Here is a 19,958-nt window from a genome sequence, read left to right as displayed (position 1 = left end):
AAGGGTCAGTAAGAATCCTAAGTCGTATTCCACCCCAATTCAGGCTACGCTATGACCCTTTGGCACCGATAGCCCAGGTTGCGCCGTTGCTTCCCCAGTAGCATTACCACACGTCACGGGATATGTACTTCGTTATTCTTCAAGGCCAGCAACTTCATTCAGGCCTCACCAGGGAAACTCATCTCGAGTAAGCCGGTAGTAGTCTCGTCCCCTGGTCCACATAATCCACCAGTTTAGCAGCTTCTCAGCCTCTGTGTTTCTCACGGTACACGTAACCAGGCAGTCCTGCATGATATTGGCCTAGACTACCTCTGCCGGCTCACCGCAAGGGCAGAAAAGCCAGCCAGGTCGTTCTGGCCCTCCTCCTGCTGCGCCCTGGGTGAGACCCGTGGCTGCAGTCCAAAACGACACAAGTTCCGCCCTGGGACCTACAATTGCTTCATTGGCCTCGGTAGGCTAACAAGGCCCTCATGGAGAGCCACAGCATTGAGACCTTATTCCGTGATATGCCCAGACTTTCATAGGTGTCGGGCGGGACCCATCCTCTGTACCTCTGGAAAGTTCATGTGTTTCCTCAACGCGTGCCAGCTTCTCAATTCCTTAGAGTCACCAGTACACCACCTGGTATAAGTCCACGTAGTGTGTTACAAAGTGAGAGGACAGCGGCCATACAACACCAAAGTCCAACTCTTTTCGTGTTCAGATGGCGGAGACATCGGGGGGCCCTCCCACGCCACGCTAGTAAGTAGTAGGCTCACCCCAGGATTGCTATCTGCTTTGCTCCACTGGTGCCAAGCTATTCATGGCCAAGGCTCGTGCATTGGGACGCCCGAGTGGGCCCGCCCTGGCCACTGTTTCGGTCCCAATGTCTGCCACCTTCTCACTGCCTCGTGTCGGTTGTGGTCAGCTTCGTAGTCCTTTTGCAGCACAATCCAGTTGTGGCTGCAAGTGAGAGCCGGGAGGCCACCCCAGCGCTTAATGCCGCCTGCAGGTCCGCGACACAGGGATTCCTCCAGCAGGGAAATAGAAAGGCCCACTGACACACTTTGAGCTGGGAAGTAACTACCTCTGGTCAGAGTCACTAGTGGGGGCACCTCCTGTTTGCTCATTTGGGTCACACCACAGGTCCACGGGGCAAATCAGCATCATTGACAGCGTCCCAGCTCCACCGCTCTGTCTCTCAGCATACCCGTTATACTGCTTCCTTAGCTGTCATCGCCGCCAATGTGACCCGTTCTATGCGCTCCAGTTGCACTCAGGTCGCCCTCCTGCAGTCCAATCTCCCGTCTTGTTCACAAGGGCTTGCCCCACGCCGCACTCCTTGCCAGGCGTACTGCAGTCCCCAATTGCAGCAGTTCAATCTGTGAAAACATGCCTGGGTCTCTCAGTTACTCCCGTGGCCACCATGACACCGGACTGTGCTGCATACTTTTTTCATCGGATCGCTGCTGCCGACCAGCTGCTTCAGTAGGCTCCACTCTCCGTCTGGGTGCTCCTCTGGGTAGTCGGGCCCCAAGGAGGATGCTAAATTCTTACAAATCGGCCCGGCTATATAATAGTTAAGGATAATAAACTGGCTGGTGCTGAGCTCTCAGCTCACGAGTCCGCCATGATCTTCGGCTAAGCCACGCTCCGTCACACAAATAAGGCTGATGGTAATGACTTAGCCAAAAATTGTACCTACAACAAACGTTAAAGAACGCGGTGCATTAAGAAACAGCAGTAAAAATGGCAAAGAAAATGTTAACAGAACAGTGAACACCAAATGAACAACATGTGATCAGAACGTCCTAACTAACAGACAATGCAAAGACAGCTATTTCTGCTAAACTGTCCTTTACCAATGGTGCCCTCTCTATTACATTTGTTCCTCTGCTTGTGTGGAATCTTATCTCCACCCATGCTGTCCTAGCACTACCCTGACCAGGAATACCCTGCTCCTCACAATACTTTTCGTCCAGTCCTTGAGGCATGAGGAGGCATCAGGAGTCCTGATGGAAGATCTGAGAGGACATTGCACTGCAGGGTTCTAGTGTCTTTATGGACACCATGGAGTTACTGTAGCCCTTGCAATCCTGACTAGGCCGGTCTCGTAATGGCGCCCCATCCCCATGTGTCTGCCTACTCCTTTACCCAGAGGCTAAGATCTCAGAATTGCCTCTTAACAAATCGAAAATGGTGTGAGCCTCTTGTTTCTCCTAGGCTGTTAATGCAAATGGCATGTTCTACTAAAAATGGCTGACACCTGGGTCCTTGGTACTTTTGAAAAAAATACATTGGTTCCAAATGGAATTGGATTTCAAAAACAATATTGAAAACACAGGCAGTACCCCACATCACAGAGGTCGGACTGGGGAGAGAACATACCAGATCAACAGAGGTCCAGCAGACAAAAACGTTTATGAAATAGCTACAGTAAATTAATGATAGCACTAGAAATACATTCAACTAGTTTAAGGGAGAAATGGCTGGCAGAAGTCTTCACTTACAAAGCAAGTTTACATAATATAAAGATGTGGCTGCTTAATGTAATAGAGTTGCAAGGGAAGGGAAAAAGTAGTGGTAAGGAGGTGAGTGGTGGAAGTTAGTATGGAATTAAAGATTGCAAGGTGGTTGTTTAAGGAGAGTAAATGATGTTAAATTAGCAATATGTGGTGTCCACCATATAGCAGCATGTTTTAACATCACATGGGAGGGGGAACGTCCTTTACAACGGAACTTTTACAATGAAGTACCGTTACGACGCAGGTTTAACAACGAAAGTCATTACACGACTTTCGCTGGAGGGCGCTCTAGGATAGGTAATAGTTTAATTTACTATCCAACACCTTCCCTACTATCCACGGGGACTGGAGTTGGAATAGTAAATTAAACTATTCACTATCCAGCGCCCCCAACGCAAGTCGTTGTAACGACTTGCGTTGTAAAACCTGCGTCGTAACGGTACGCGTTGTAAAAGCACGCGTTGTACCGTCATACATCCCATGGCAGTAAGAGGGTATGTCCACTGAATTAGCAGAATACGTTTCACCACAGGAACTGGTGACCCAATACATATCAACCAGCTATGATTCCTGTTGATCTGGATTCCAAACCACATCTCTCCATTTCCAGGTCTGTCCTAAGCTGCAGAAACGTAGGGACCAGGAGATCCTGATAAAAGTACTGAATGGTGGCTTGAGTAAGCCCATGTGCCATCAAAAGAGCTATGCATTCTTTTGGTAGGGCCTGCCATAGGATCACCACTGCAGAGGATACAGGGCTTATGCCTTGAACCGCAGGTCGTCCCTTCTCAGCTGCACAAATGTTCTTACACCAGCTCCTACTGGAACAGTCTGTCACCTTCAGGTGCTGCCATTACCTCATACCCAGCACATACATATTGTGGAAACTCCTCCTGTCTTTCAAGGAAAGAGTGCGGTCTCTTCCTCTGCCTGGGTACACCAGCTGAGGCCCCCCTGGGATCACCAGCAAGCTTCCACAACCTTGCGCAAATGGGGACCTGATCTTCAGGGTGCTCTCGCCTGAACTTTAGTGAAGGAACCAAACACAACAAGAGTATGAATGCTACTATAAACTACAGCTTTTATTTTTGTTATTTATTTGTTGAATGAGGACCTAGTATATTACTAATAAATTATTATAATTTACTTATAACCTATTTTGTTTTTTACCTCTCAGGGAACAGTGGTTGTTACTAACGTTCCTTCAGTACACTACGAAGAGTCTCTCTGGAAGTTTCCCCATGAATTTAATCCTTCAAACTTTCTGAATGACAATGGGGAGTTCATCAAGCCGGAGGCCTTCATGCCTTTTGGAGCAGGTAGGGTTAGTTTCTTTTTCCTACCAGTGCATTGGATCATGTTACGTTGTTGAATAAGAAGCAGAAGAACAACTTTGGGTTAATTTCCTTTATTCAAAGTTACGTCGTAGCAGGAGACCCCAACCGCAGCTTCAGTCCAGCATCGCCTGGGCTTCCAACTACCGTCACACATTCTTATCATATCATAGCATTCCAATGAGGATACAGATCGGTGCATCATCGGTGCATCATCCCTTAGATCAGAGGTCTTCAAACTTTTTTAGGACCAACCCCCCAGGCAATATCTTTTAGGAGCCGAGTCCCCCCATCACTATAATTTCTGGAAATTGGGATTTGGCCTCTTTGACAACCGGTTTATCCCTGAGGCGTCAGCTGACAACTAATTTTCACAATAGCAAAACAACATTAGCAGGGTTTTGTGAAGTTAATATCTGGCCCACAATCACTGAACTCATTCAACACCCTTTGATGGGAAACTTTCTTTTGGGGAAAACCACCACAAGGCTAGTGCATGCACCCCCACCTTCAGGACCACATATAATACCATGCAGCCTGATCTAGCAAACAAGTAGAATGATGGCAGACCTGGCAACCACATCATTCTCGGGGCAAGGTCTTTGCTCTGAAAGTACATCTCAATCAACTCTCACTGCCATATATGTTAATTTTGTATTATCATGTAATAGCAGTATAGATACCCTGGGCCCTGGTACAGGTAAAAAAATAACCTACTTGACTAGAGCTGGGATAGGAATAGACAGCAACTGTCAGGTTTTAATGGGCCGAATCTACATTAAGGCTGTGCAGGAGGCTTCTTGACTGCACTATCACACATGAACAGGAATGGGTGTAACACTGCAACAAATGACCTCAAAATGCTGTATTATGGAAAATACTGTGGCAAATGGTCAAATGTAATTTCGCCTCAAGCTCTGAAAATGCCTGCATCACTGCAGATTTGCAGAAGCCAAACCCTTCTGGTGGTGTTTAAACCCACCCACGTTTCGTGAACATTTCCCTGTTTTAAGTACGTGTACAGTGCATGGAACGGTTGCATGCCTTACATGTGTGTGTATGTTTGAAAGAATATCAGCTTGTCTAGTAGTGTGAACACCTGTTGAGTGATTATGTTTGTACAAGGGCTGTGCAGTGAGGCAAAACTCAATTTATGTATGGCAGTGGTAAAAAAACAGAAGTAGAGAGAAGATAGGGGGAATAAGGAAATTATACTGCAGGAAAATGTTTACATTTGACCTATGAGTCGCTTCAAATGTCTAGACAGCTGTGCAATGAACCGATGTAGAAGGCAGCAGCAAGGACGCCAAAAGGCACCAGCAAGAAAAGCTAAGGCCCGGGAAGATGCACCACACAAAGCAGCATATGTTTTTAAGTTTTATTTTGAGTGAAAGTGAAATTCGCTGCCATTTCCTGCCTTTTGTCTCGGATTAAAGGAAGGTCAAAGTTGAAGCCTCCACATATTTATTATCTGTTCTGACTGCTGCCCCCAGTCAGAGAGAGTCCTGTTTTCGAATGCCATGATTCTCGAGAATAAACGTAAAGGGGAAATCTTTCTGTGAAGTTCGCACACCCCCTGGGATGTTTCCGGGCGAGGAAACATCCACAGTTTGAAGACCTCTGCCTTAGATCCTGAACACCGATATGGAACACAGGATACCACATCACCGCTTTCTTTACCTAATGAACTTAAAGCAAGACATTCACAAAAAAACACAGAAACCATAAACATGTCATAGAAAATATCCAAAAGACCCAGCTATACAGAAAGGCAAATACCTTACACATACTGACGTAAATGTGCTGGTTCCAATCTCACCCATTGTGATCTTACACTTCGACCAGTGGAAGAGGAGAGACCACCCACACCTCCTCCTTCTTCCACCATTGGGGCACATTTGGCCACTCTGTTGAGATTCCAAATCCTTTTTATCATGAGTTTTGATTACATTCTTAAAATAGTTTAACCATATTGTATGGTTGACTGAACTTTGACAACTTGAGACCATCTTTCCTTGGAGATTTAATCTTCACCCAGTCCTCCAAATCTCACTAATGTCTCTGACTGCTTTGTGTCCATCATACCAGATTTCATCACACATTGTCCTAATTTTTTCTCTCTCTCTCTATATCCCTCAATATCATACACCTCATCATCCACCCTTCTGCGTCTACACTTCACCCAACTCAGTACAACAGCGGTATTGGGAACTCAGTCCTTAAACAATTGAAAAGGAGTTACTCCAGTAGTGGAATGCGGCATGAGGTGATACTCCATAACTTTTCTCTTCATGCCATCCTCCCAATTGACCCCACTCACCAAAAACAGTTGCAACCACTCCTTCAACACTTTGATAAAACGTTTCACAACACCATTGATCTCTGGGTGGTATAGTGTAGCTTTCTTTTGCGTGATTTCTCTCACGCTTAGAAACTCTTCAACAAGTGCAGAGGTAAGTTTGACACCGTTATCAGTAATAGTGGCGGAGGAATAACCTTCCCTCTCAAACAGTTCTTCCAAAAACAGACAACATCTTTAGACTCAACCGAATTCACCACTATTTCTGGCCATCGCTAAAACATTTTAATGCACACTAAAATGTATCTGTCAGCAGATTTCTCTCTCACAGGTCTTCAGATGTCTAAAGCAATATCTTCCCACGGACCAGCCGCTTGTTCCCTTATGACAATAGGCTGTGTCCTACACTTCAACCCCTTATCACAATTCACGCACTCTAGACACTCCCTTACCTCTCTTTCTACCATAAAATCAATAGCTGGCTACCAGTACACTTCTCTGAGTCTCTCCTTAATCTTGAAAATACCCTCAATATGAGCACCGCATACCACTTGCTTCCTACAGAATCTGAAGTGGAAGCAACTTAATTCTTCTCAATAATTATCTGCCACCCACTGCCAATTCATTTCTTGCTTGCCAGAAAACCAGCAATACCTTCACCCTTATTTAAATTGGACCATCCCTCATTCAATTACCTCATCACCCTCTGCAAACAATCATCTTTCACAAGCTCCCTTTTCCACTCATCTTCCAGTAATCCCCACCTTTTTCATCACAATCATTCTGAGACCAACACAGCCGTGCGATACAGTTTACTTGTAAACTGCACCCCAGGTACATAAACTACCACAGAGTCATACTCTTGAAGAGAAATAAACCACTTGGGAATACGACCAGAAATTCGATCAATACCTTTCTTGGTGAACACTTCTCTCAAAGGCTTGTGATCAGTGTGGATCTCAAACGTGCACCCCCACAGAATTTTTTTTAATTTCCTAATTGCCCAAAACACACCTAGCGCCTCCTTCTCAATTACTGAATAATTGTTTTCAGCACCCCTCAAAGCTGGTGAAACAAAAAATATAGTTCTAAATTTCCCACCAGACTTTTGCAGTAACACTGCTCCAGGACCTTTGGAACTGGTATCTGTCATTATTATAGTCTCATCATTGGTATCAAAACTGCCAAGATCCATAGCCTTCTCCAAAATCAACTTAATGTCTTAAAACTCTTTTTGACAACCCTTGCACTATACAAATTCCTTACCTTTCTTGAGCAAAGATCTCATGCACTCAGTTCTCTCCGCAAACTTAGGTACATACTTGCCATAGAATTCAGCCATTCCAAGAAACTTCACAACTTCTTCTTTACACTCAGGAGATGGCTAGATCTCAATTACACCAACCAAACTGTTTTGGGGTCTAATACCTGGGCCAATAATCAAATGACCTGAATACTCAATTTCCTTAATATTAACCTTACATTTCTCTCATCTTAATGTGAGTCCACATTTCTATAACCTCTCCAACACCTCATACAATCTCCTGCAATGCTCTTCCAAATTGGCACCCACCACCACCACATCGTTCTGGTACACTTTAACCCCCTCAGCACCCTTAAGAACTCTTTCCATAGCTCTCTGAAAGCCAGAGGTGGCCGATATTAAACCATACGGCATCCTTAAGAAGTTATATGTGCCGAAAGGTGTAATGAAGATGTTGAGCTCCTGAAAAGTAGAATCCAGCCTTATTTGATGGTAAGCAGAACTTAAATCTAACATGGAGAAGTGCTTGGCCCCATCGAAAGAACTCATCATCTCCCTACTAGGTAGAGGGTAATGATCCACCACCTCTGACCTGTTGAGCTCCCTCAAATCCACGCAAAGCCTAGCCTCCCTGTTAGCCTTGCATGCCATCACAATCGGAGCCACCCACTCAGAAGTCACAACTTCCTGTATGATACCATTGTCCAGCAACTTATCCGATTTCTTTTTCATCTTTTTCCTAACAGACAATGGCACATTTCTGACCATGACAATCTTTGGCGCTGCATCATCCTTGAGCCTGGTCAAGTGCACATAGTTTTTCAAACATCCCAAGATATCACTAAAGACCTCAGGAATATTACTTAACAGCTCTTCATCACCACAACTTGTTACTTTACAGACTGTGGATATGACCTTGGTCCAAACCGTGGGAGACTCATTCGGGTCTAAATACACATTAAGAACCCATTAATAATACCAACCTTTAAGTGAGTCTCCTTCGACAGGCATATAAATCTTACCAGCATCAATCCAATCACAGAAATCAATCGACCCCCCAAAAGTATCCAAGCAACTAATAGGTTCACCCCATACCCTCTAGGCTTAATATCTGGTTTTAACAATTTCACTTTACCTTTCAGATTACATCCATAAAATACTTTTGGTATTCTACATCTTACAGATGTACAGAAACACTACTCAATGAATATCATGTAAATTTAAATTAACCAAAGCTGTAGTTATAAGCACATGTAAAATTCCCAAAATAATGTCTAGAACAAAGTAAATGCATGTGAATCTCAGAAGATGAGAAATAAGATGTGCACAGCCGAAATGTGTGCGTATCACAGAAACACCAAAATGTGTGTGCATCACAGAGGCATTAAATGCATGTAATACACACTGCCATATATATGTGACACAACACAAGCAGCTGGTAACTTGAGAAGTGGAATCAAGAGAGGAGTAACCACAGCACTGGCAGCAATGTGCACTAACATGTGTGTGAATCGCAGAAAATGCAGCACCAATCAAACAGAGATGATAGCAGAAAGACAATGGGGCGGAAGAAGTGCCCAACCAAAACTGGCCACACTTTAATGTCCTACGCACAGAGATGCATGTCTTCCAAGAAAGGACGTAAATAGCAGCGATGACACCGGTCACCAGGGTGTCAACAAGCGATTACCGCAAGCCAACACTCGAGCGGGACATGTCACAGTAAATTATTATTCCAAGGCATCACCTGGAAACTGCTCAAGTAAGCATGGGTGGCTCCTTTGCAGTGGCGTTGGAGCGTATCCCCACTACCTGGCTCAGAGGCAGCAAATGAAAAAAAAAACGATGATCTAGCATCACTTTATTTTTCATTTGGCGGCTCTGAGCCAGCTTGTGCAGCAGGGGCAGGGCACGGGAGAAGGAGTTCTATGCGCACTCCCTAAGTGCGCATATGTGTTTGCCCGGCCGTCTCAGGCCGACCAAAACACACTTCCCCACTCAAGTTTTTCCAGCCTGGCTACATTGAACTGCCGGGCTGGAGATACCCCTACAGACTCCCTGGCCTTAGCTGAGTCTGTGACGCTATCCCAGTGTCTGCTGGGACAAGGAAGAGAAGAGGGAGCGCGATCCTTGAGGTGGCTGGCACCTTAAGGTAAGTTATTTTTTAAAATATATTCTAACACTCCCCCCATGCGCCTCTCCTTCCCTGCGCTCCCCCTCTCACGTTCCCTACACCTGGCCACCACTGCAAGTAAGTAGCAAGCTTTAGTTGAGCTCCTCCCATGAATTGCTCCTTGCTCCATTATGCGGCGTTGGGGTCTCTCCTGTCTCCAAATCAATTAAAGCCAGGGGTAGCCATAGAAAATTATCCTGGTCGTCACCAGTGTTAAATTGTTGAATAAGAAGCAGAACAACTTTGGGCTATTTTCCTTTATTCAGAGTTATGTCATAGCAGGGGACCCAAACCGCAGCTTCAGTCCAGCATTGCATGGGCTTCCAACTGCTGTCACACATTCTTATTATTACATTCCAGGGATGATGCACAGTTTACAGAATAGTGCATCATCCCTTAGATACAGAACACAGGTATAGAATACAGGATACCACAGACCATCATGTGACATTGATATTGCCAAGGTGTCGCAAACCTTCATCACTGCTGTCAAGAGACTTAAGCATATAGAATAATGAAAATATAGCAGAAAATAATTAAATAATTTTACAAACACAACATTGACAGTGCTAATAGCTGGATGTGCTATAGTTAAATAGCAGCAAAATTAATGAGACATACAGAGATGAGATAAATAAGGCTGTAAAACATTTAGGCAAGGATTTAGCAATTAACTGAGTGTATGTTTATTTTTATGTAAGAGACCCGGTGCCCCTGCAGTTGTAGACATGGGCAACTCTACATCACCTACGGAATCAAAGGGCCCTTTTGATCCAGTGGTAATTTCACGGTAATTCCTAAATGCAAAACTCATTTACCACTAGTTTACCGCTTTAAGGTGATGGATCTTTGCCACCGTGTATCACTTCCAGGAGACTTTACATAAACATGGAATATCAAAATGCAATTAATATTTAAGTCAATAAAGATAGTTGTGAGTATTTTTAAAGGGTTTTATTTTCTAGTTAAAAGTTAAGGTTCTCTGACCCTTTATTCATTAGTCAATTATCAATCAGGTTACAGAATTGAAAATAGGAAAAATAGAATTAATACAGAACATATTATAGGTTGCATACAAAGCATTCCATAAAGTAAGGGAACAAGTAATCAAATGTCAGTCAGAATTCTTTAAAGAGTTCAGGAAAATATAATTGAAAGAGTTCAGGAAATATAATTTAAGAGTGAGCTTTACAAGGCTAATCAATAATAAATAATTAGCAAAAATCCCCAATAAAGAGAAATAAATGCATAAGACAAATACATCTTTTCAAATCTAGTTAATTAGTCAAAGCATAAACGTAATGTTTTTGCATCTAAATTTAAACTTGTTCCATCAGCTGCTTTCTCTGCCCTGGTCTGTTCAATCTGTCTATCTGTGTCTTCACAGAGAGAGACTGCTCCTTGAAAAGGCCCCTCCTTCACAAGGCCACAGAGGAATGTAATCTGCCTTGCCAAAAATATGACGTGCAAGGCTGGCCTATGCCTCTCTGCCCCCTCTTCCCTCTGTCTCTCCTCAGACGGAATCTACTCCCAGGCTGCACCCGCAACGTTCACGTACCTAACCCATATGATGCCTGGTCAGAATCTGCTCCCTCTCCTCATCTCTCTTCAAAGCCAAAGGCTTACTCTAATTATTGGCTGAGTATACTAATAATGTTGCAGTTTCAGTAGAAACTTCACTGTGATTGGTTAGCAAAGATCGTAACGTAGGGAGATAGGTCCTGGGACGTCAGGTCAGCCGGACCATATATAATATTATGACTGTGGCGCACTGATGGAAAGCCACTGCAAGCTATGTCTGCAGATTAACCAGAGGCATTGGAAACAGACCGCGCCTTTGAAATATCCAGCGGCCTCCGCTGGAGACTGTGAGATCCAACGTTACTGAAGCGGATCGCATAAACAAACAACCAGCGCTCTCCGCTGCAGCTTTCAATCCACGCCAACAAGCACGAAGCGCAGGCACACGGGACACGAGAGGCGTCCATGTATGAAGGGCGAATGTTATCCTTGGTTTGATTAAGAACATGAAAAACACTTGAATAAGAAATTGCGACGGGGACCTCCGCAGTTAATTTTTTGAACCCCACCCACCGGTGACGATAATTGTAAGGAAAAAGTCATAAAGCCCTGACGAGAACGAACAAAGTTAAAAGCGAGTTCGAAACGCGTCGGCATAATGGAGACAAGCATCTAAAAACAGCTAGCAATAAGTGGTTCCTTGCGTGACTGAGATTCAGATTTAGTCCTTCAGTCTCTTCCTATATTGCTTTGAACATTTATCGTTTCTCTCCATTTGATTTCTTCTTTATTTGAGTGTTCATACACTTCTTTTTAAGGAAGACAGTGTAAATATTGAATGTTTATGGTGTTGCACAAACATCTGTGCAAATGTACATATGAAATATTCAGATTGATGTTCTGTTGTTTATATTTAATGTATTTTGTATATGTGTCTTTGACTAAGTGTATGTTAAATGTGTATGGTATATCTTTTCCGGAAATATGAATTTCTAAGTTCAAAAAACAAAAAGTAAGAGGGTATAAAATAAATAATACCAGACAAATCCTGAAATTTTTCTTTATTTGTCACTCCAAAGAAGGAGATTACTTATTTGTTAGGTCAGCATTTGCTGTTTTCATAATGGTTAGCAAAAATGGCATGAGGGTCTTACCATCCTGTTCTCATTGCAAATCAAACCCATACCGGTTTTAACAAAGGAAGCGTTGAGGCTTAATACAGTCATATGTTTCACCATCAATAATTATACAAATGTTGTAAGATTTAGATTGAAAAATGTATCAGTCAATTTCCTTCTCGCTTTCATATCGCACGCAGGAATGACACTCTCGCACAAACACTGGTACATTGGCACGATGATAGGAGTGTACAGAACACTGTGGCCTTGACCCATGTGTCCTCACTTGATGCACTTGGCAGTTCATGCAGCTGGCACAATCTTCTGTCTGCGCATGCATCTCTCATTCAGCACACTGCTAACAATTCTCAGCCATGCTGGATTCTTAGGCATCCATTTTATTTGGGGCCCAAAAACAAAACAAACACAAAAGAATATTAATTTATGAAATTAAAAAAAACATTGTTTACCTCCCCGCATACTAGTACCCTGTATTAGTTATTACCTAGCAAAAGCTATTAGTTTAAAGCAGCTTTTCTATAATTTGTGCATAACATGCAAAAATGTGCAATGTACAACATAGCATAAACATGCACCAGTGCAAATTTTCAAAGCACACACAGTTAATACAAACTCATAGCATAGGAGTCCCCCTGCCCACTGCTACCTGCTGGGTCTCTTTCACGGCCGGAGCCGCTGATGCCGCATTCCACCAATCCCAGCGCCAGGAGGCGCTTCAAAATCGAGCACAGGCTCCCGCATCTCGGTCCCGCTGTCCGCTGCTACCTGCTGGGTCTCTTTCGCGACCGAAGCCGCTGATGCTGCATTCCACCAATATCAGCACCAGGAGGCACTTCAAAATCGAGTGTGGGCTCCCGCAGCGCGGGCTGCGTGCGGAAAAAGCCCGGCCCAAGGGCATGCCCGTCTGCGCCCATCAGAGCCCGGAAGGAGGCTGGGCTGGGCTCACCCTCTTTCTTCGGAGTAAGGGCGCAGAGGACACATATTACACATATTATCCCATGAGGCACAGGGTCAAGGCTGATTTGCGTATGGCCGTGTCTGAACTGGGGTGGTGTGGAGTGCAAAAAAACAATGGATTTAGGCCCAGATCTCTGTACTGGGGTGAATGTATGACATTGTTCGGCATTTTTGCTGCAGACATCACAGGCACGGGTGTGGCCGCGGCAAGAATTGGTGCTAAGTCAGTCCAGGAGGCACCCTGCTCACGGGAGGTCCAGACTATAGTCTCTCCACCTCCTCCCCCACCTCTTGTTTTAACTGAATCATTAAGGACATCAGAGTCCGGGACCAGAGAGGTTACAACTAGATCTAAAAAGCACCTAAGGGCTAGCCCAAGGGGGAGTGGCAAGAGATTGTCATTAACAAGTAACAATCAAGATCTCATGGCCTCGATAAGTGTGCAAGGGATCTCAGGGGGTTTCACGCAACAAGGCTCAATACCCCCACCACCGATGGCTGACTGCGTTGAAGATCAGTGGAAAAGACTTGAAACAATGGTGTCTGTGTTGCTGGACCCTTTATTATGCAAATTACAACTATTTGATGAGAAGCTTCTGTCACTTGAACAGTTAAATAGCATATCATCTAACCTATCTAAGACGGGGAGGTGTCACTGTAACCACTCGGTGCAATTTTCAGCTGGACCACCTGTAGCTAAGGGGGCACTAGGAAGGGGGAGCCCGTGAGAGAGATTCCTCCTTCAGCTCCCTCAACTGGCCCTGACACCCGCTCACATACACGCGCTGACATAGCTGACAGGGCTAGTGACATAGTAAACCGTTTCCCTCAATCTAACCCTGTAGCAACATGCACCAAGGTGCATTCCAGGAATATTTGTGCACAGGCTGTCAGGGTCTGACATGGTTCAATTGGAGAGCCAGCAAAATGTGCCCAAGGGAGATAGTGCCCACACCCAATACAGGAGCAGGGATGACATAGCAGTCAACACCAACCCCGGTGAGCTCCCAGTAATAGATTTTCCGCCAGCAAGTTGCCCTTACACAGTGGTTTTGACAGAGGTGCCAGGACACAATATGTGCAGGAGGAGTCCACTATTCAGCTAATTTTAATAAAGTGGCACACTGGATGGGCAAGTATGCTAGATTTAGCATTAAAAATCATTGGCACATTCTTATGGCCAGGAGGGTGTCCTGGATTGGCAAATTGGGGAAAGTCCTTTTAGGAGACTGTGTTATTGTCACGTTTAAACACCCTGAGCTTGCAATGGCGATCCTCTTGCTCGCAGCTGGTTCATTCACTATAGAGTCCAGTAACAAGCCACTACCTTTGGGTTACTTTTATAGACCAGTGCTTAGCTCGGACCCAACACAAAGTTACGCAGTACAGGACCAGGGAACTGGGTGGGATGGTAGACCTGTGGCAGTTACCAATGCATTTGCACCACACAGGGTCCTGAATGATATTGACTGACTAAGTCACAGGGAGGTTGGGGGCAGAGCCAGTGACACGTGTCAGGCCATCACCGATATAGCAGAGGAGCTTTGAGTCGCACAGGGGGACAAAACTATCAACCCCAGCGCAGTGCAGGGAACCCGAATTACAGGCCATAAATCTGGTGGACAGGCCCACCATCAGGCGCATTAGTACCCGGTTCTCTGATCTCAGTGGGGCGAGTTGCGGGGGAGTTTTAAATATGATCTCTTGGAATATAGGTGGACTATTTAGCAAAATTTGGGATGGGCAATGGCTCACTTATGTGAGGAAGTACAATATAATATGTCTGCAGGAAACCTTGGACACAGGTAAAAACTTTTTATGGAAGGATAGAAAACCTTCTTTTGCCCAGCATTTAGGTTGGTGTCCGGTAGAGCAAAGGGGGGCCTGATTATGTTCATAGATCTGAGAATCCAGGGCAGCAGGAAGTATCTCGCTTTGGACTCAAATGTTGTCCAAGTATTAAAATTCTCAAATAAATCCTTTAGGCTCATTCTAATACATTTTTATAATGAAATGTCAAACCTGCAGGGCGTAAGCAGTTTCCACAAACTAAATATGAGGTTGGAACAAACTCGTGGTAAAGGGCTGGCTCAATCACAATTGATATTGGTGAGTGATTTTAACTGTCATTTGTGCCCACACTTGAGGGTGGTACAGGGTGATTGGTCATCATGTTCACTAAGGAAGGGGCCTCACCTGGAGCATACACAGGTGGGACGGGAACTGACCGGCCCTTTTGCTCCTATGGGTTAACCCATTCGATGGATATGATCACTAATAGTAGGGGTAGTTTGGTCCCTCCCACATTTAAAGGGAGAGGATGCCACTCTTACATTGATTTTATTTTTTTCTCCCCTTTATTGAAGAGATGTGTATCAAAATGTAATATACATCACAGTGTTTTTAGCGACCATAACCCTTTGACACTAGAGCTTACTGCTCAGTCCCAATTGACGGTTTTAAATAGACAGCTGTCGTAACAGATCAAGGCAGAAGGCGGAGATGGGCACAGGTGGACACCATAGCTTTTAATACTTCTCTATTTCCTAGAGGGTACCAGGAAATGCTGAAATGCTTAGATTTAGAAGTGGAGGGGGCCAACCTAATAGAGGCTTTTATGAACTTTGCAAATCTGGTGGATAATTTGTTGAAGTTCACCTCACAAGCCCAAAGAGGGGGGTCTCCCAGGTGGTTTGATAGACAATGTTCACAGGCATTAAGAGAGCTAAAAGCGGCACTCAAGCAGACTCCAAGGGATAGGGAGCGGGTGGCTGTTTGTATTGCAAGTTGTACTGATCCGAGATGGAGCAACAGTGCGCTTTACAAGTATACTTACTTACTTACTTACTTACTTAAACTAGCCGTCAAAGGGCGAAAGGGCCAATTACAACGTGCAGCCTGGGAGGAGTGCACAGAGGTGGCGGAGCTGAAGGACTCCGCTCGATTCTGGGGAGTAATGAACAATCTTTGTTTCTCGGACCCGAACAAGCTGGGGTTAAGCAATAACATCCTGCCACAACAATGACAGTAGCATTTCCAGGGTTTGTATAACTATCATTTTAGCCAGGGTGACTCTCAGCTACCAAACACACTATCAAGTATTAATCCTGTTACCTTGTCCTTGGATGAAGTAAGCGCAGGAATCGAGGGCTTGACAAGGAAAAAAGTAAGCGGCCACACGGTATCCCACCAGACCTCTTTCGCTGTAACACGGAGGTCTGGGATCCCCTACTAACTAGGGTACTAAACTCAGCAATAAGCTCAGCTATGCCAGCCTCTTGGTCTTCTGCAATCATTGTGCCTATTTTCAAGAAAGGTGATATGGATAGCCCACACTGCTACCAACCCATTTCCTTGATAGATGTCTCAGCGAAGGTCTTGGGTCTGATGATCCTAAATAAACTGATGTAATGGGCAGAGGCCACACAAATAATCACAGATGTTCAATATGGGTTTCGCCCGGGAAAATCCACTGTAGATAAATGCCTCAACCTGTATCTCATCACTGCAAAATACATAGTAGCGAAGTCTGGGGCATTATATTTAGCCTTCATGGATTTCACTGCGGCCTTTGACCGCGTGAATCACAGTAAACTGTGGGCAATAATGGGTGAACTTGGGGTGGATCCGGCACTAATAAATATTCTTCAAGCGCTTCATCACAATACCACAGCAGCTGTAAGATATATGCAGGAGGGGAAGGTAACAGATCATTTCAAGTGCTCAAGTGGGGTCAGACAAGGATGCATACTAGTGCTGTTTTTGTTCACTTCATATATTAACGGTTTAGACACCACACTGCGTGACAACGGGGCAGATTTGCCGAGCATAGGGGCAAGAGCGGTCCTGGTTCTGCTTTACCCAGATGACGCAGTACTCCTTGCCCGCACCCCATAGGGTTTGCATCTTTTAATCAATGGTTTTGTAAAGTTTATGGAAAACCTTGATATGTCCCCTAATCTTACAAAATCATATGACATTGAGATGGGGAAGAAGACAAGAAACTCATACAATTATACTACAGGCTCATATGCCCTAGGCAAAGTCCCAGCCTTTGCATACCTGGGCATGCTTTTTGTTGGCCACCTGAACTTTAAACATTTGTTAGAAGAAAAGTGCCGGCCCTGAAAAGGTCTACAGGTTCTATTACAAATGTTGCACACAGGCTAGGGTGCTGGACCCCGGTTGTAATTTTAAAGATTTATAACTCAGTCTGTTGTGCCAAGGTGTTATATGGAAGCGAGGTGTGGGGTTTTGTCATGACTTACAATTTGCAAAGAGAATAGAATAAATACTTCAGGTGCTTATTGAAGGTCCCCCATAGTACCCATGGATTTACTATCCATTAAGCATGGGCGTAAAATCCGTTCCGCTCGCGGAATTTGCGGATTGTCGGCAAATTCGCAATCCGCGAACTCTCGCGAACTTGCCGAAAATTCGTAAATCCGTGCGAAGCGGATTTTTTGCTTGGTCGCACTTGCCAACTAGAATACTATACAATTTTGTGGGAGTAAACACTTGCGACAGGCAGCGACAATCTTGCAATTGCGAGATTGCTAAATTTGCAATTTCGCACAAGAAATCCACCAGCAGGCAGCATAAACCTTGAAAATTATGATTTTTATCAGAATAACTCCTCAGGTTGACATTTGCCTGCACTTTTTTTTGCAAGGAGTCCATTTTGGGGGGGAGGGTGGGAGGAAGGAAGTGCCCCACAGTCTCCAACTTCCTGTTCCTGTCCAGCAGGCTCCTCCCAGTGCTTTCTTCATGTGCTGGTCACTTTGATTTGGATCTTGACCTGGAAGGATTACTTTTTGTGGATGCTGCTAGATATTTGGATTTTTGCAAAACTGAAAGCACTCAGCAGGTGCAAAAGTTCAATCTTATCATTAGTAACCATTCCCTGTAGTGCGTGGAAGGATTACTTTTTGTGGATGCTGCTGGATATTTGGATTTTTGCAAAACTGAAAGCACTCTGCAGGTGCAAAAGTTCAATCTTATCATTAGTAACCATTCCCTGTAGGGCTTCCTGAGGGGCCCCTTCAGAGTTCAGTTGCCTACTTGCAACTATTCTATGACCCTGCTCTGACCCTCACAGTAGGCTCAGAGAATAGCTACAAGAATACAACAAAGGTCCTGTTAAAACAATTACACTGCAACAGAAAGCAATTACAGATAAGGAAGCAGGTGCCAGCCTGGAAGTTCAAATTCAGTGACACATTAATCAGCCCCTAATTCATTCATGTCAGTTGAGGCAGGGCAGGTGTGCTTTTCCCCCATAATCTACAGTGATGAACTAGAGGGTGGCATGGGTGAGCCAGAGGGTGTCATGGGTGAGCCAGAGGGTGGCAGTGGTGAAACATAGGGTGGCAGGGGTGAAACAGAGGGTGCTGTGATGAACCAGACGTAGAAACAACATGGTCGCGACCGTTGCTACCCGACAAGTAAGTTCGCGTTTGCGAACTGGTAAAAAACCCTTGCGAAATGGTAGAAACACTTGCGAACACAAAAAAAAAGGAATCCGCAAAATTCGCGAGAGTTCGCGGATTTTGCGGATTGCGAATCCGTAAATACGCAATTTTCGCAGATTGCCAATTCCCAAAATCCGCCCATGCTTACTATCCATGAAGAACTGGGGGTCAAACATATCTCTGATCTGGTGGCAGTTAAACCCCTCTTATGTTCTCTTAAGATCTGGACAAATGTAGAGGCAGGCCTGACAAGGCTGGTAATCCAGGACAGTTTATCCCTAGACCATGCGAAGAAAATTCCCTGCATAAAATGTATCAAGGATTCCTTTACCAAACTAGGGCACACAGACCTGTTTGCCATCCCAGAACCAATAAGATCTAAGGACAGGGGTGAGATCAAAGCTTTGCATTTAAAGTTTGCCTTGGCGCAATGTGAGGCCTCTGAACTTGTTAAACATACAATGAGAGATCATATTCTATTGAAAACAACCCAGGGCGTTGAGCCATATTTACCATTATTGATGAGTGCACATGATAGATTTTTAATTACTCGTTTTAGATTACTTATTGGCGGTACCGGCAGGTTTCATAATAAATGTAGAAGAGAGAGGGCCCTGTGCCTGCGACAATAGGTCTCCACAGGATACCCTTCATTTAGTCCTTCTCTGCCCATATTTCGCCTTCCTCAGAAAAAACGTTTGAAAGGGTCTACTAAGGAGCTAGATTTAGACAGGCTCGAGTAGCCTTGCTGTTTTGAAAATTATCAATTGAATTTTTTACTCTTTTCTTTGTGGTAATTTTTTTAAGAGCTGCTTTAAAGCTAAGAATAACGAGGGGGGATTACATTTTGAGGTCTCTTTCTTATTCCCATGCAATGTCTTGTCTATGAGATTGATTTATATATGTGGTAATCCCCTAACAGTCTGTTTTAATTAAATGTATCCTTATGAGATATTTTATGAATGACTTGTTATTTATATGCTTTTATGATTTGTTGCTCAAATTGAATAAAGTTTATACTACTACATACTCATAGCAACATGCTCTAATGTTTCAGATAGCTTTTCATGCAAAATTTGTTTGCCCCACGTGTAGTGTTGGTGCATGGTTAATTAATTAATACACATTATAAGAAGATGTGTTATGAACTGAAATGCATTGTCTATATATGTAAGAAAGCCAAAGTCGCTTAAGACAGGAACAGGGAGTGTAGATTACAAGGGAAAGGAGCTGGGAGGTGAGAACACTCTTTCCATTTTATCTTCAAAGATCAAGAGGCCACTGAAATCACAAGTT

General features: G+C 44.3%; 1 protein-coding gene across 1 annotated transcript in view; it reads left to right on the top strand.

Annotated features, from left to right (window-relative positions):
- LOC144798398 (cytochrome P450 2C8-like) overlaps window positions 1-19,958 on the top strand; it is a 640,773-nt gene that overhangs the window by 528,140 nt on the left and 92,675 nt on the right. Inside the window, exon 8 of the mRNA XM_078669253.1 lies at window positions 3,682-3,823. Within this exon, the coding sequence (XP_078525379.1) occupies window positions 3,682-3,823 (142 nt within the window). The remainder of the gene's footprint in view (window positions 1-3,681; window positions 3,824-19,958) is intronic.

The sequence above is a fragment of the Lissotriton helveticus genome, chromosome 12, assembly GCF_964261635.1.
Source record: "Lissotriton helveticus chromosome 12, aLisHel1.1, whole genome shotgun sequence".
NCBI lineage: Eukaryota > Metazoa > Chordata > Amphibia > Caudata > Salamandridae > Lissotriton > Lissotriton helveticus.
Note: the sequence above shows the minus strand (reverse complement) of the source record. Positions and strands in the feature narration are given on the sequence as shown.